Source organism: Narcine bancroftii, chromosome 6, assembly GCF_036971445.1.
Source record: "Narcine bancroftii isolate sNarBan1 chromosome 6, sNarBan1.hap1, whole genome shotgun sequence".
NCBI classification, from domain to species: domain Eukaryota; kingdom Metazoa; phylum Chordata; class Chondrichthyes; order Torpediniformes; family Narcinidae; genus Narcine; species Narcine bancroftii.
In genome coordinates, this window is record NC_091474.1 from 79,793,488 (window position 1) to 79,811,610 (window position 18,123).

The window sequence follows — 18,123 nt, forward strand, 5'->3', positions numbered from 1 at the left end:
AGATAAATGTTCCTGCTTCCTGTAACTCAATGTCAAAGGCAAACAAAACTGATCAAATTGCTAAGAAATAGTTCACTCTTTTGATTGACTGCTACAAAGAGTCAGTTTCATCTCACCCAACCTACGTTAAGAATCCAAAAGATGAAAGTTCATGCAAATTATTACTTTGCTTTCCATAAACTACTCCATTTAATTAGTTTTACCAACAAACAATTCCGCGATTTAGCTATATTATTTAAAAGAATTGTTTCAAATTTAATACAAATTTTTTTTTAAAGTGAGATGATCACACAAAGGTAACGGTTCCATTTCTGTCACATAATACTATATTTAGAATGTAGCAGACATGAAACTCTAACTTTGTCTACCGTAAGGAGAGCGAGGAATGAACTTGCAACCTCTGGTTTACAAGACCAGTGCTCTAACCATTGATCTATCGGAACCTCTGAAGGCAAAAGCTGGAACTACTCAGAAGATGTTTCAGGTGCTGAATGTCATCTTCATTCTCTCTCCATGGATGCTGCCCGACATTCTCTGTATCACCTGCTGTCTCCATTATTATTTCTGATTTCCAGCATCTGTAGTTGTTTACATTTCTCAAATATATTTAATAATTAGCTTTAGCCTAAATAATCGGATTCGGCTCTGCGATTGCTACTTCTTGAAAGAGTCAAAGAATTGGAGACGACGCTGAACCTCCTCTGAGGTAATGGCACTGTTACTAGTCCTTCCACAAAACAAAGGATAGAATGAATGATCTGCTGATGGAAAGTGGCTTTTTTTTTTGAGCTCCATTAAAATTTCTTATTAAATTTAGCAAAGTTTCCTTTTACAAAGATGGAAGATTTTCTATTCTAAATGTCTTATTTTCCCTTGTGATTCTGCAGTTGTTTGCCCCATCAAGTCTCTGAAACTCTCAGAGAAATCCCAGTAATCCCGTTCTCCTGGTTATCTTCCTGCAAGATGCTCTCCCTTGCTTTGCAATTCCACCGCCAAAATCCACCACCAGCAGTAATTTGGAGAGGCCAATTAATCCATCACCCGCTTTTTTTTTGAGGGGGAGGAAAGAAGAGGACCCAGAGGTTCCCCACATGATCATGGGAAAAACATGCAAGCTCCACAGATCCTGCATCCACACTCTGGATCAAGTCTGGGTGACGAACTATGAAGAAGCAACACTACCCGAGGCAGCAACAAGCTGCACAAAAGACACTGGCACAACTTTGATGCAAAAAAGCAACTTATGGATCGTTGGAGAAGCAGAGCAAATGAGAGAGGAGTCCAATCGTGCAGATGAAGCAGGTTCAGCAGAATTTTATTCAGCTTAAGGCTCAACAGTCAGGTCTCAATTTCATAAATTATTTGAAGTAATTTAAATTTTTAAAAAAATTTTGGCATACATTACGGTAAGAGGCCCTTCCAGTCCACGGGCTTATGCTTCCCAATTATATCACAGCCCCTGGTACATTTTGAACGGCGGGAGGAAACTGGAGCCCCTGAAGGAAATCCATGCAACTTCAAATTTTTGTATTTCTTTCTCTTGCACTATTTTTTTTAATTTATTTTGCACGGTGATGCAACCGCAAAACAGAGAATTTCATGACACGTACACAACAATAAATTTTAATTCTGGAGAACAGGACAAGTGCTGGATTCGAACCCAGGTCGCTGGTGCTGTAACAGCACTGGGCTAACCATGCAGTCCCAAATATTTATGGAGTGAGCATTTGTTTCTGTTCTAACTGAAGGAAAGCGAGTTGATGTTTTGGGACGAAGAACTTCTGTCCGACGAACGGTCTCCCACCTACAAGGTTAACCGTTTTATTTTAGAGATCCAGCAGTTGGAGATTTTTTTTTTTTTTAATTTCCACTTCCCTTCAGTTGTTAATCTTACATTTTCCACTCCTTATGTTTCAGTCTCCACTATGTTCTTGACGCCTCTGTCAATTAAAGGAGAGAATCACTGCGCCAAAGAAGCAAGCAAGTTCCAAGCTTCAGCCTTCACAGGCTGTGTTATGATTGATCGAGTTTGGAACAGCAGTTCAACCTTGTATTTTTGCCTCAGTCCCACAGGGTTGTTTCTTCCCCAGTTCTTTCTTTTAGTTATTAATGATTCATAGAAATTACCATGCCATTGGAGGCCATTTGGCCCATGGAGATTATAATGGCTGTTTGTAAATGGCCTCTCTTAATTCAAAGCAACTTGTATCGCAAGGCACAGAATTAAAGGATACAAGCAAAAACAATCCATTGTCTTGAGCAATATTTTCTCAGAAGCATAGAATAATCTACAGTGCTAAACTTGATTGTAACCCAACAAGTCCTGCCCTGAACCTTGAGCAATCTTGCTCTGCTTATTTCTTAAGTCAGGTTTATTATCATCTCTGGTCCTCAGTGCAAAACACGCAGAAACACCAGACATAACACATGTAGAGAGAAATACATATGCAAATATTAAAATAAATAAATATTGTTTTGTATAAAAGAGTCTCAGATGGTCAGTGTGAGCCATTCCTTTGGTCATTCAGCATTCTCACTGCCCGTGGGAAGAAGCTGTTTCTCAGCCTGGTGGTGATGGCTCTGATCCTCCTACATCTCTTCCCCAAAGAGAGCAGCTGAAAGATACTGCAGGGTGAAAGGGGTCATCAATGACTTTGCACGCCCTCTTCAGAAAATTATCCCGGCAGATCATGTCAATGGGGGGGTTAGGGAGAATCCAGTGATCTTCTCTGCCACTCTTTTGGTCCTGTGGATTTACTTCTGATCCACAGTACGAAGCACAAAAATCTGCAGATGCAATACTGGAGAAATTCAACAGGTCAAACAACATACTTTGTACAACAAAGATTAACATGCATAATCCAAACCCGAAACGTTGGCTATGAATTTTTAATCTTTGCAATGTAAAGTACACCATTTGACTGGTAAAGTTTCTCCAGCATTGCATTTTCACTGTTCATTTCTTGTTAGTGTGTCTCAGAGGCTACAGGACTGTGGAGGCACAGCCACTGAATTCAGTCAAAACAGAAGTTTATTAGATACTTTGGACACAAGAGGAAGAAAGAGATTTTGCAAGAATATTGAGGCAAGATTGAACATAGCCTTGATGAACAGTGGTGCAAGCTTATCGGACCAGATGGTCCACTCCTGCTCCTAATTTGTGTTCCATGACAGCAAGCTTGGTCAGGCTATTGTCATCCGATTACACAAGTACAACCTGACAAAAGAGCATTGTCTGGTCCTCAGGACAAAACACACAGATGCACAATCAGACATCACGCACACACATAAACAATACATATCCAGGACAAGTATTCATATATAGAAATAAAGTTTTGTGAATATTATGGTCAGTGTGAGCAGTTCCTTTGGTCGTTCAGCCTTCTCACTGCCCGTGGGAAGAAGCTGTCCCTCAGCCTGGTGATCCTCCTGTATCTCTTTCCTGACAAGAGCAGATGAAAGATGCCATGTGCAAGGTGGAAAGGGACCTCAATGATTTTGTGTGTCCTCTTCAGACAATGATCCCAGTAGATCACTTCAATAGTTGGGGGGTGGGGGGAAGACTCCAGTGATCCTCTCTGCTGATCAAAGTCCTGTGGATTGACCTCTGATCCATTTTTCTGCAGCAACTGTACCACACTGTGATGCAGTCGGCCAGGACGCTCTCAATAGAGCTCCTGTAGAAAGTTGAAAGGATGATGGCCTGCCAGTTTTCTCAGGGTCTAGTTGCTGTTGTACCCTCCTGACATAAGATGCTATGCATCCAGGGTAGGTTCTCCTTAAGTGGAGACCAAGGCATTTGGTGCTCTCTACTCTCTCAACTCCAGAGTTATTGTTGATGTGTCATGGAGGATGGTCATCCCTTGTCCTCCTGAAGTCCACAATCATTTCCATCGCCTTGTCCACATTGAAATTTGTGAAAATTCTCAGGTTCTCATCAACTCCCCCAGAGTCAACCATCCAGGGGACAATTTACAGCAGTCAAGAATGTGACGACCCTGCACATCTTTGCAATGTTGGAGGAATCGGCGCACTCAAGGAAACCCACACACTCACAGAGTACAAGCAAACACCACAGAGATGCTTATTTATTTAACAATATCTATATTTATACATGCACTGCATACAAATTGCTTGTAAATATGCACGCTTTGCCTTTACATGTATTGGAAAGTTTTTAACACCGAGGACCAAAGAACACTATTTCATCCAGTTATACGATACATTTGGATGACGATCATAAATGGAATTTGAAAAGGGATGAATGCAAGAGTACGAGTGGTTGATGGTCATTGTGGACTTGGTCCAAGTTTTTTTTAGACATACAGCACAGTCAATTTGGTCTCACGTGTCTGTGCCACCCAATTTACACCCATTAATCTACACTCTGGTACATTTCAAAGGGTGGGAGGAAATCGGCACCTGCAGAACATACCAACACCTTACAGATGGTGCGGATTCCAACCCACGTCCGGTCCTAATTACTGGCGCTGGAAAGGTGTTGCTAAAAGTCCCACCCACTTTTAATCAAACACTTTTACAGCAAGGAAATAGGCCCTTCAGCCCAAATTCATCTGTGCTGACCATGGTGCAACCTGAACTTGTCCTAATTGCCCATCTTTGGCTCATCTCTCTATCTCCCTTTCCTATCCATACACTTGCCCATGTCACGAATATTTATCATTCATTTTTTCTCTTCTTTTTTATATTATGTAACGATACTGAAATTGTTGCTAGTTTGTTACCTGGGAAGCAATAGCAGTAGCAATACTTTCATTGCATTTGTCCTTTGTACTCATGCACATGACAATAAACCTCATTCATTTGTGATAGTCTTTGCTTCAACCATTTCTGTTGGTAGCTTGTTCCCTATATCCACCACACTGTGGCACCTCAGGTATCTTTCCGTTGTCACTGAAAAATATATACCCCCGAGACATCTCAATCCTGGGGAAAAGACTGTCCATTTGTCTCTGTTATGACAATGGTTGTCGGAGCTGCCAGAGGAAACTGCAGAGGCAGAGACACTTAGAAGTGAAATTAAGTTTATTGGCATGTGCTGTATGTCTCTCTCCAACATTCGATCTGCACATGGTCTACAGAGTAAGAACACACTGCTCTCTCACAGGATGACGGCAGTTCTGCTTCAATCATATCCTGACATATACTCAAACATCCCAGCCAGAGACCATGACACTTACACCAGACTAGTCCGGCTACAACATTCAGCCCCAGAGGTGCTCAGAAAGAACCACCAAACCGCCTCCACAGACGAGGGCAGCATTCAATCTGTGTGCCAGCATCCATGGGAGTAGCATAGTGAAGAATCACAGAACCAACTTTGAAAGTTGCCATAAAGAGGCAGGCACAAAAGGGTCAACGTGCAAGTTTCCAACGCCTGGCAGGAGGAAACACGAGGTCAGCTGGCACCCACCTTCTGTCAGTGGATGCGTGCGAATTTCACACCACCAGGAATTACTTTGCCATGACAGCTGCCTTATTTGAAGCCTGATTTGTATTTCCAGGTTGACATTTTATTCTGTTTTACAGCTGTTAACAGTGTCGGTCTTTCTGTAAAATAAAACTGGAGCTTTCGCCTTTTTGGGGCTGAAGTACAAATAGAGAATATAGCTTACTGCCCGAGGGGTGGGTGCAACATTCAGGAGACATTTAGACAGATACGTAAATCGGAAAGGATTAAAGCAGCGATTCTCAACTTCTGGTCCACTTTGGACCCAGCTCAAAGTTCATGGACCCCCTTCCAATGGTCCCTCTCATTTTTAGTCGTCAGTGTGCACAAAAATCTTATATTGTGCAAACTTTTTTCCTGTGACAAAAGTATGTGTCCACTGAATGCTTGTGCAAATGTAAACTTGGCCCAGCCCATCTCTCATGGCTAATAAAACTATATTGGCATGTTTTAATATAAATACAAGTATGATTAACTACTTGTTTAACCGACTAACCAGCTAAGAAATTTATTTTCAATGAGTAAAATTCTATAGTATTTTAAGGAACTAACCTTTTGTATACACATTCATTTTCTTTGTGTGCTGGCTACAAATGTGTGTGCGTGCACACACGCCCACAGCTAAGAGGGAACAGTGCCCCCATCCCTGTGAAGCAGTCATGTTTTGGTTTCTTCCGTACTTCACTCCTATCAACTACAGTAACACGTTATCCCGAATTCAAGCAACTGGTAACCTCAAGCAACTGGCAAAAAAAACCCTAAGGAAAATAAATAATACAAAAAATTAAAATAAATAAAAATTTTAATTAAAGTTTAAAATCGCAAAATACTCTCTGAAGTAACCTTTGGTAAAGATGGAAACAAATATTCAGCCAGAGGAGAGCCTTGGTCATGTTTTGCTTGTTGCAGCTATTTGAATAAAGTTGTGTTTGAATAAAATGGTGTCGCCCAGGATGAAGAGTTGGTTGATGCCGCTCACTAGTGAGGTGACTCTCTTAAAGTGTCTCCTTATCCCAGCTTAGTAAGAGTCTTTAATTTATTAATATATTATTAAATAGATTAGTAAGCCTCTGTAAATTTGGGGGAGTAGAGGTTAATTATGATGCGATTGCTCATCTTTCGGGTGACTCAGTGGAGGGGGAGAAACCTACAGATGCAGCAATAGTTAAATGTTTTCAAAGAATGTGTCCGAAAATAAAATGCTTTTTCTTAAATGTACTGTGGCCCCTAGGGGTGCAGGGCCCAAGTTGAGAAGGGTTTGTTCAGATGGACTGGCCAAATAGATGGCCAAACAGGACTTGTCGGTGTGGATAATTTGGGCCAAGGTCCTGCCTCTGCACTCAAGGAATGAAGGACCTTCCACAAGGTGGTACCTTGAAGGAGGGATTAGGCCCAAAACATCGGCAACACATCTATCTCCAATGGACTGCTGGGTTTCTCCTGCATTTCTCTGCTCTTGCTCAAAGAGACACAGCAGGATACGTAATCAAAGTTTATTGCATTGGAGATTTAAAGGTGTGGAAAATTTGGGAGATTGTATCAAAGAGGGTAAGTTTTTATCTTTTAATCAGATGAGGGAAGATTTTGGTATTGATAAGAATTCTTCATTTCTTTACTATCAAATTCGATCTTTGGTAAAATGTATGTTTGGTAGAGATATGATTTTACCTAAAATGACTAAATTTGAGACTTCCCTTATGAAGGTACCAGAGAAGGGTTATATTTCATTTATGTATCAAATATTACAGGATGGTATGGATAAAAAGGGTTGGGATAGATCTAAAATTAAATGGGAAGCGGGTATTGATTTTACTTTTTCTGAAGAGGATTGGTTAGATATTTGTTATGATAGTGTAACTGGATTGATAAATGCACATTATGCAATGATTAATTACAACTTTTTTTTACATCAATTATATTTGACACCTGAAAAATTAAAAAAATATGGTTTTAATGAATCAGATTTGTGTTTTAGATGTGGTGATACGGTTGAAATTTTTTTTCAGGCTGTTTGGTCATAGACAATCTTTTTGGAAGAAAATTTAATCGTTTTTAGAATATCTGTATAAGATTAAAATAGTTTTAGATCTGACAGTATTTTTATTGGGCAGTTTGCAACCTCTGAAAGGCTTGGGATTAGATAAGTTTCAGCTTGCTTTTGTATATTTAGCTTTATCCGTAGCGAAAAAGTGTATTGCTCGTATGTGGAAAGATCCAAATATGATTGATATTAATAGATGGCAAAATGAGATGAAATATTGTTTAATAATAGAAAAATTACGTATGTTTCACATGATCATTATAATTTTTTTATTAATAAGTGGTTGTTATACTCAGAATATTTACATTTCAATTTGTATTGATTAGATTTTAATATGTATATTTAACTTTTTTAATATTCTTTCTTTTTTATGGCTCTCCTTAGGAGAGTTGGCTGAAGGGGGGGGGATCTTTTTCTTTTTCATATATATATTTAAAATATGTTCATGTTTAATTGCTGTATTTGTCATATATTATTTGTATTTTGAATGAAAAAATAAAGTTTAAAAAAAAGACAGCAGGGAAAGCTTTGAAAACTCTGCTCTGAACCATTCCGTTCGTCCCTGTGTTCACCTCCATCAGAATCTCTTTATCATGCAGCTACACTTCAAACATCTGTTCTGTGACTGGTAGCCCAATTACTCCTTGTTATTCAGTGTCTTGACTTGTCTTCTGTACCAAAAGATGCTCGACAATCACGTTCTGATGCTACTATCAGAATCAAAAATTATGTTCCTGCCCCATTTAACAGTCCTGGTCATCACTAATGTTTTTCAGGATCTGCTCCCCTCATATAGCACAACTCAAAGAGTACAGCGACAAGGATGACTTTAAAGACCTTTCCGAGAAGTATCAACTGCACACAAAATGCATTAAAACACAAGGCTGAAATTGGCATCAATCTCAGCAGCAAGCTCAGGTCCGGCAATGTCAGTCCATCCTCCTCACAAGCAGTGCTTTGCACTGACAGAATTAAGACCTTGGAGCCAGATTTCTAGCGGCCCACAGCACAATTCATAGATAGGTTCATTCCCAGTCTGAGCAGCTGAGTAGAAAAGCAGCAGCATGTGGAGGTCTCACATTCAAGAAGTAGCACCCATTCAAACTTCCACTGAGTTTAGGAGAGATAAAAAAACTGGAGGACATGGTTTAAGGTTGAAAGGGGAAAAGTTTAAAGGGAGCACGAGGGAGAACTTATTCACTCAGAGAGTAGTGGAGTGTAGAACGAGCTGCCAGCTGAATGCAGACTCAATTTTGACATTTTAAGATAAATTTGGACAGGTACATGGATGGGAGAAGTATGGAGGGATATGGTCCGGGTGCAAGTCGGTGGGACTGAGCAGAAAAATTGTTCAGCACAGACAAGGAGGGCTGAAGAGCCCTTGAAAATAGAAATGTTTTAAAAATTAGGCTTCTATCCAGAGGCCAAATATGTGGAAAGCTGCACAGAAGCAATCACTAAAATTTGCTCACAGATTGCTGACTTCTCAGTTGTAACTAACAAAGAGCAGGAGTCCAGTTTAAAGAGGGAAGAAAGAATTCCATCTCTCCAAAGAGTTCTCTTTTAAAGAAATACACGATGACAGAAGATAACTCAAGTAGGGAAAATTGAATCCAGTGTGTAATTAAGGAACAGTTTCTCTTGGTCTTTAATTTTGAAGCAGTAACTAATTGAGCATTTGCGCACAGATTTTATGAAAAGTTATCACCTGTGCTCTGCAAAATGACTTCACTACTTCAACAACACTGTGAATTAATACAGCATTAGTTCTATGCATTTTCCCATTTCACATTCACCACAGCTTCAGAAACATCAGCTGAAAGTTTTGTGGCTGGGTAATTCAAGGCTCCTTTTTACATCAAAAGACGTGCTTTTGTGCCCTGAAAAAGCAAAATAAACTCAGGACAAAACACAAACCGGCACTTAAGAAGTATTCCATCTCACAATCACAGAGGAAAGTGAAATGCTCTTTTCTCCGGAAGCGAGATGGCACATAGGATCAACTAATTAGCAAAGTCGACTCATTCAACAATCCATTCTGTTTAATCCCATACAGACTAGGCTGATCAAGAATACAGCCAGGACTCATTATGGTTCACTAAAGTGTGTTAATAAAGATGAGGAAATTAGAAAGCCATCAACTACTTTGCGAATTTTTAAAACATAAAATGCAGAGTTGATATTTCACGTGCAATGGATCCTGTAGTACACGAGCAACAAGCATGTACCTCTACATGGTGAAATATCAAATGTACATAAAAGTATCCAACGAGTATGGGGATATCAATACCTCTGAGCAGAAAGCCCTCCAAAAGGTAGTGGATACAGCCCAGGACATCACAGGCAAAACCCTCCACACTGTCGAGAACATCTGCAGGGAACACTGCCATCAGAGAGCAGTAGCAATCATCAAGGAACTACTCAGCACACGCTCTGTTCTCGCTGCTGCCAATAGACCTGCACCACCAGGTTCAGGAACAGATGTTCCCCCTCCACCATCAGACTCCTTGACAACAAACTCAATCAGGAACTAATTTAACGGCTCTTACTTGTGCACTTTTTGCTCTGTCTTGCGCAGTCCATTTACTTTCATTATCTGTGTACAATTCTTTATTTGTTTACATGTACATTGAGTTCAGTTTTTTTTTGCATTACCAGTAAATTATAATTCTGCCTCATCTGCAGAAAAAAAGAATCTCAGGATTGTATGTGATATATGTGCTCTGACAACAAATCTGAAATCTGATCAGTTTTCAAAAAAGGATTGCTTCAGTCACATCACAAAACTTTATTTTCACTTCAGTAGAAAGGTACAAATGTTAGTTCAAAGCCAGTACCTCATCCTAGACCCAGTGAAATCATTATTTTAATTTTTTTTTTTAATTTAATTTAGGCATGCAGGATGGTAACAGGCCCTTTTGGCCCAATAGACCAAGCCACCCAGTTGTCCAGCAATCCCCGTACATTTTGAAAGGTGGGAGGAAACCCACCCGGACAGCTCCGGATTCAAACCCTGATCGCCGGTGCTGTTACAGCATTGCACTAACCGCTATGCTAACACTGCCACCCTATTATAATTTGTTACTATCAAGAGTGCAAAATAAACTTTGGATCAACATTAAATACTGAAGTGGCTCTAAAGTTTCTCCTTCCCATCACATTTTTCTGATTCATTACACTGCAAAACTAATTCATCTCAGCATGACATGGGCCTTCTGGCTACCCATCACATCCTCACATGTGGTCAGCAACTAACATTTGTATCACACATTTCAAGTTTTTGAGCTATCCGAAAGGTTGTCGAATCTGATGAAACAGACCAAAGTCAGTACAAATTGGAAACAATATCTCCTTCTCAGACGCACCTCAAGGTTGTGTGCTTCGCCCACTGCTCTACTCATGATGCACCCACGATTGTGTGGCCAGGTGCAATTCTACAAATCTGCTAATGACGTCACGGTGGCAGAATCACTGATGGCAATGAGGTAGCGTACAAGAGGGAGATGGATCAACTTGTTGAGTGGTGTCACAACAATAACTTTGCACTCAATGCTAGCAAAATGACGGAGCTGATTTGGGAGTTCAGGAAGAGGAAATTAGGAGACCACAAACCAGTCCTTATCGAGGGGTCAGCAGTGGAAAGGGTTAAGAACTACAAGTTCAATATCTCAGAGATCTTTCCTGGGGCTTCCGTGTCAATGTAATCACGAAGGCTCATCATCAACTATACTTCGTGAGATTTGGTATGTCACAAAGACAGGTGTACAGTGGAGAGCATTCAGATTGGTTGCATCACTGTCTGGATGGGGGTACCAATTTACTCCACGAGAAAAAAAACTACAGAGTTGCGAACTCAGCCTGTATCAGTCTCCGTTCCGCTACAAAAGGTGGAGTCTTAAGAAAGCAGCCTTTATCCTCAAGGACTCTCTCACCACCCTGGCCATGCCCTCTTGACACTGCTACCATCAGCAAAAAGGTACAGGAGCCTGAAGATGAGCACTCAACGGCACAAGGACAGCTTCTTCCCCTCCGTCATCAGATTCCTGAATGGACCATGAACTGCGCTGCCTCTTATCTTTGCAGTTTATTTCTAAATGCAATGTTATAACAATGTTTGCACTGTGGTGCTACTGCAAAACAACAGATTTTGTGACACATGTTCATGCCAATAAATTCTGATTCTGCTGTAACCTCAGTAAACATAGGAGCCAATTCCCGCACAGCAAGGTGTTGCAAACAATTAGAAGTGTGTAACTGTTGTTGATTGAGATTAGTGTTGGCAGAACATCAAGAGCACACTCCAATTGATGTCACTGGATTTTTTACATGCAACATTGAACGTGGAGATGGTACATGATTTGACCTCTCATCCAAAAGGAGCCATTCCTGGCAGCATGCCTTTCTGCAGACAACAGATATATCAGTGCAAGGGGCAACAATTTACTCAACGAGGTGAGGAAGCTGCCACTCATCTGACGCTCATTACAAACAAGACAGTACAAGATGGATAAAGGCAAGTACAATATTGTTATGTTTCAATAACCAATTAACATCTGGCCCAGAATATATCAACTTTATTAGTCAATATCCAAACTTTAAAATAATGATTTGACTACACGACTTCAATCAACACTCAACTGAAGATAGTTTTACAGAATTTGAAAAATTTCTGATTCAATTAAAAAAAATTGGCAACTACAGAATTCACTTACATCTCTGCATCTGAGGACTCAGTCATAAAGGACCTCCTGTGGTGTGCTGTACTATCTCTCTACTAAATAGGAGAGATTCAAAATAATCTGGCACCGTTAGAATGGACAGCCATGCAATACCGTGGGCAAGTAAACTCTACAGCAATTCATAACCTTGCAGCTGACACATCTCCTTGTTCTTCTGTTATCAACAAGCCAAGGAACTGACCATAGTTCAATAAACTGATGTAGGAGTGTGAACCATAATTAAAAATTGGGTGCCTATCGAGCTAAGCTGCAATGCCCAATGCAAGAATGCAAAGCAGCAAAAGCAACGTCCCACATATAAAAGGTAAGGGGATCCAACAACCAACAGATGCTGGCTTGATTAGCGCAGTGGGGAGCGCATCGCTATCAAAGTGCCAATGGCCCAGGTTCAAATCCAGCACTGTCTGCAAGGAGTTTGCAAGTTCTTTCCCCGTGGCTGTGGGGTTTTCCTCCGGGTGCTCCAGTTTCCTCCCACCTTTCAAAAGGTATTGAAAGTTATAGGTTAATAGGGAGTCATGGGTTGGAAGGGTCTGTTACCGTGATGTATGTCAAAATATTTTAAAAAACCAGTCCAAAGCTCTGCAGTTCCTACCACAAGTGATCATGAATGGTGATAGAAAGAGCAATGGGAGAAGGTGCTTGGTGACTCAAGCCCCGTCTATTTATTATCAATCTTCTGCCTGATGTCTCAAAACAACCATTGTCCCAACGCAGAAACTCAATTCAATTCACATGCAATCAAGAAATGACTAGGGTAGCTAGTACAGCAAAGGCCACGGGAGTTGCTGACTGTAAAATGTTCAATTCCATTCACCATGTGACAAAAATTAGACAAAAGTGGAACGGGTTGATATGTGCCAAATAAATGCCAAGTAATGACCTTCTGCATTAGGGAAGACTTAATACCCATCTGTAGCTTTCAAGAGGGTTACCCCATCAGCATCCAATATAGTTACTATGGAAGTTCCTTAGATTGCAAGAGCAGGTTGCATTTGATGTCTATTCTGTGCCAATTCCTCCACAAAGAACACCACAACACATTATAGGCCCATCAGCCCTCGATGTCGTGCCAACCTATATATACACTGGCCAAAAAACTGAAACCTTCCTACCTTATAACCCTTTATTTTTATTTCATCCATGTGCCTTAGAGTTTCTTAAATGCTCCCAAAGTTACAGCCTCCACCACCACCCCTAGCAATGCAGTCCAGGCCCCTACATCTCTTGTGTGGAAAAATTTACCCCAATGTCTCCCCTTAACTTTCCTCCCTTCACTTTGTACAGATGTCAACCAAACGCAAGCAATGAATGGGATGGAAGTACAGAAATGTACTTTAGACATTTAATGGAATGTCCTGAATTCAAATCCAAATTATTACTCAGCAATTTGAATATCATTGCACATAGAAATTACACTGAGGCATTCCTTTCCCAATTAAACAACCTCACCAGCGTGTTGCGCATATTCATAGAAGGTCCGGAGGTGTTCAGCTTCGTGAACAAACTTTCACAAATACAATAGGTATGGTCCCCAGTGTAGATTGAAATAATTTCTAATTGCCTCCCCCCACCCACCCCCCACAATGAAGCAATCCAGCTCATTGTGGTCAGACTTGGAAGTGACATCAATAACGAGCATCTCTCTTAGTGACCTTGTGGAACATGAACGGACAAAACTGGTCACAACAGAGCCATGGAACAAATCCTTTTAGAATTTATTCATATTTCCTGAAATATTGGAAGAAGTGTAATATTCCACTGACCTGTCTCACCATCAACATCCAGGGTGTGGGGGGAGGGGATGTGGGGTCGCTAATAAGCATGATCTCAATTGGATAACCCATCGCCTTGTCACCATCAGAAGACACAAACAAGGCACATGATAGGACTTGCTCTTCTCATCTGGAGCTCAACACCTTGCCCCATCCAGCAGCCTAACCATTCATCTCCTCCAGCCGAGGTGCACGGAATTTGCAACGGTGTGACATCTATAAAGTATGCTGCAACTACAGCAGACAACAAAGATTTTGCTTGCCGAATAATTTTAGGTGTATTTTATGGATTTTGGACAGCTGATCACAAAAATCAGCTTAATTTTTCTCACACATGGTGTTTTTTAGATCTAACCTATTTTTGTGATTTCCTGTCATATTTGAAGTCTACTAGTACATTGTCCACAAACCAAGCTGCTTTGGTCAGTCCAAGGAAAAGTTGTATCAGGGCAATTGGAATCCATCAATGCTGGCCAAGTATTGTTGGACATGCACATGAGAGGCATCAGATGCTGATTACAAATTCAGTGGCAAAACATTTTTTAGGTCAGTTGATCTAATGCAATGAGCCAGCATCGTAATGTGATTAAGCATGCTAAATTTAATAAAATTTAACATTTCTCCAACTTCCTATGTAATTTGATAAATCTGAAATTACATTTGTGTTCAGATTGAAGTTATCTCTTATAATACCCAATTTTTTTTTCCCAGGAAGCAAACCTTTTCAGAAAATTTATTGTCCAGTGTTGCCTCAGTTACCCCAAATCCATGACCTCTACATGAAGGTCAAGGCCAGTAGGTACATGGGAAACCATCGCCTGCAGGTTCTTTTGGTGTCATACAGCATTAGAAAAATGTCCCTTCTCCATCATCAGGAACAAGGTCCTGGTATCATCTTCATTGTTGGAGTCAGGGCAGCATAAGGTCTTCAGTGGTACAGGGTAGATCATCACCAAGACCTTCTCAAGAACATTTAAGAGTGGGTAATAAATCCTGGATTTCCCAGCAACATATTAATCTCCAAAAGCATTACAATCCTTGGCTTCTGCACGAAATTATTCAATATCACCAACTTCTAGGTCTGAGAGAACAAAAATGTCTTAATCCTAAATGCAAGGAAGATTGAAAACAATGACTTTGAATTTCGCCTATGAACTCCATTGAGAAATCATCAGCTCCATGGAAAAAGTCTGAAGTTCTACAAAATTGTTTGCAACTCTGAAAGCAAAACTAACTTCAGGACACACCTTCTTCTCATAAGCTGGAGAAATCCTGATCAATTGCTACAAATAGATCCTTATCGATTTCCTTATTTTTCCCTCCATTAACATCCAGAGCACTGCAGCCTGTCTTCTGATCTTCATTTTGTCCTGCATTCCTATCATTCATGTGCTTGCTGATGGACATTGGCTCCCTTCCAAAATCAAAAGCACAACCGCCCCCAGAAGCTGCGGAGAAACCAGTATTTTCTGATTCTGATCCCCAATGTTGCAACTCTCAGCAAACTGCTAATGTCCTAAACTCTGGAATTTCCTCCTGAATTTTCTTTCTATTTGCATCAGTTTCTTCTTAAAACCTCCCTCCACAATTGAGCATTTTAGTAATTTATGCTAATATTTCAAGCAACGACATGAAAAAAGGTTTTACAATGACTTGGAATATTTTGCTATCTTAAGAGCTCAAAATAAATTCAGTAACCGAAGTCCTGAATACCAAAAAGATTGAAAAACTGAACTTTTTTTGCGGATATTTTTTGTGAATATTCAACAGGCTGGTTGAGTACATTTAAGAAAACTTGTTACATTGTTAAAAATTAGCAGTGAGCAGCGATCAAGTTGTCTTTGGTATGTATTAAACATTATTTCAAGTAGGAAAAGCCTACTGTTGTTTAATCACTGATACAAGTATTCTATTGATATTACTGAACTGCTTTAAAACCATTGTTACGATAACAGAAAAACGTCCGGTCCCAAACGTTTCAGATACAGGGAAATGTACTGCACAGGATGGGATTATGCCAACAACAACAGAAGTGCTTTTCAAAGGCAACACTATTAATTCTGTCATGAACACATCTTATGCTGATTTTGGGAGTAGTTTGAAAAAAAGCACACAAAGCTCAGCAGATCAGTGTCCTTTATGTAGCAAAGGTAAAGATACATAACCAACATTTCGGGCTTGAACTCTTCATTGAAGGGTGAGAAAACGGTGGCAAGCATCTGAACAAAAGAGTTTGCGGAGGGTGGACAGTGAGGGAGGTGTTGCAAAGACAGGTGATAGGTGGAGAGAGGAGGGAGGGGACTGCACCAATGAGGGGGGAGGACATGGTCGTAGAGCTTGAGAGCAGAGGGGGGTTACAGATAGGGAGCAGTGAGAGAGAATCCCACAGAACTCCCAACAGAGAAAGGCAAACTTCTTCAGTGTAGGCATCCCTTGGAGAGCTTTCACAGTAGCAGCCAGAAGTAAATCACAAAATTCTGTAAACACCATGGTTGAAGCAATAAAACACACAAGATAAAAGGAGTAGATAAAATGTCACTGAATTCATTCAAGTACATCAGAGGTAGAATAGAAATGCCACCAGATCCCTTTGGCTAGAAACTTGGTCAGCTGGGAGTGTCCAGAAGGTTAGTGAGGAGGTCTGAGACAAAATCTCATCTTCTCACCAAGAGTAATAATTTGCCCTTTGCAAATTTCTGACATGCTCGGATGTTATGTGGAGGATTCCCAGTTTTGCACCATTCAAACACAGGAGTCAAGATATTGGACAGATTGAAATGTTGGCCCCACAAGGCTCCCATTATACATCAAACAAGGACTCAACTTGGTGTCATCAGTGCCGGCCTATTTCTCACTCAATGAAACTCAGTCAAAATTAAGTAAGAATTATCAAAGGGCCAAACTGTCTTTCAGAATAGCGCCTTAAAAATCTGCTGATTTTTGACAATAAACTTGGGCCTTATTTCTTGCTAAATGTTTGGAGAAATCAGCAAACAAATACCCGTTTTGATTAGTACCAACTGACAGCAAACAGACATAAAGCATATACATTTACACTGGACATATGTCCCCACCCCAAAAAAAATTTGCTTCCTGAAAAAAAAAATTGAAAAAAATTGGGGATATGATAGACAACTTCAAGCTGAACACAAAGATAATTTCAGATTTGCTACATCATGAAGTTGGAGATACATTAATAACTTTTATTGAATTTAGGTGTTTTAATTGCATAATGATGCTGACACATTCCGTGAATTCACAAACCTAAAAGTGTTTTGCCGCTAATTATCATTTGTACTCACCATCTGATGCCTTGCATGTCAGTGTCCAACAATAGTCAGCCAGCATGGATAGATTCCGGTTGCCCCGATACTGCTTTTCCATCGTCCTGACTGCACTAAGATCAGCATGGCAAAAAAAATCCAAGTGTGGATGCAGAAAATGAATTTTCCATGACACATTGCACCCTTGAAGCACAGAGCAAGTAGGCTTGAAACATGCTTGAAGCATAGGTTATATCTAAAATAAAAGGTACCTGATAGCAAAAATGTTAAGCTGATTTTGTTCAATCAGTAGCCCAAAATCCATGAAGCAATTCTTCTTGGCCAGTGTAATTGATGATACTTCTACTCCAACACTTCCCCACCCCACCCACCCCCCCCCCCCCCCCCACCCCCCACCACCATTAAATGTGGTCAGTCTTCAACCATTACTGGCAATGTAACATTTACCATTCTGGAAGACGGCAAAACTTCCATTTGACCAAAAAAAAAGGACAAGTCTGAGGAGGAGAGCTATTCCAAATTCTTGTGGACCCACATGAAGTACATTCGGGTCAAATCCCAGCTACCTTGAAATAAACGAGCTTTATAACTTCCTCTAATTTACCAAATGCTCCAAGACGACTCTTGGTAAAGTTGTTATGCTAATCTTCGGAGGATCTTACAAAGACCCCAACACAAAGTAGATGGGGCATGGACCTTGCAGATGTATTTTCCAGCTGCTGGAGATGAGGCATGTGCCCCCCTCCACCCAGCTGCTGGAGATGAGGCATGTGCCCCCCTCCACCCAGCTGCTGGAGATGAGGCATGTGCCCCCCTC

General features: G+C 40.5%; 1 protein-coding gene across 6 annotated transcripts in view; it reads right to left on the bottom strand.

Annotated features, from left to right (window-relative positions):
* Positions 1-18,123, bottom strand: part of lrmda (leucine rich melanocyte differentiation associated) — an 860,999-nt gene that overhangs the window by 840,685 nt on the left and 2,191 nt on the right. The window contains exon 1 of one of the 6 annotated variants that reach the window (XM_069885472.1): positions 17,325-17,413. The exons of the other annotated variants lie outside the window; for them this stretch is intronic. Coding sequence (XP_069741573.1) covers positions 17,325-17,327 — 3 coding nt within the window. The 5' untranslated portion in view covers positions 17,328-17,413. Of the gene's footprint in view, positions 1-17,324; positions 17,414-18,123 lie in introns of those variants that run through there. 6 annotated transcript variants of the gene reach the window in all.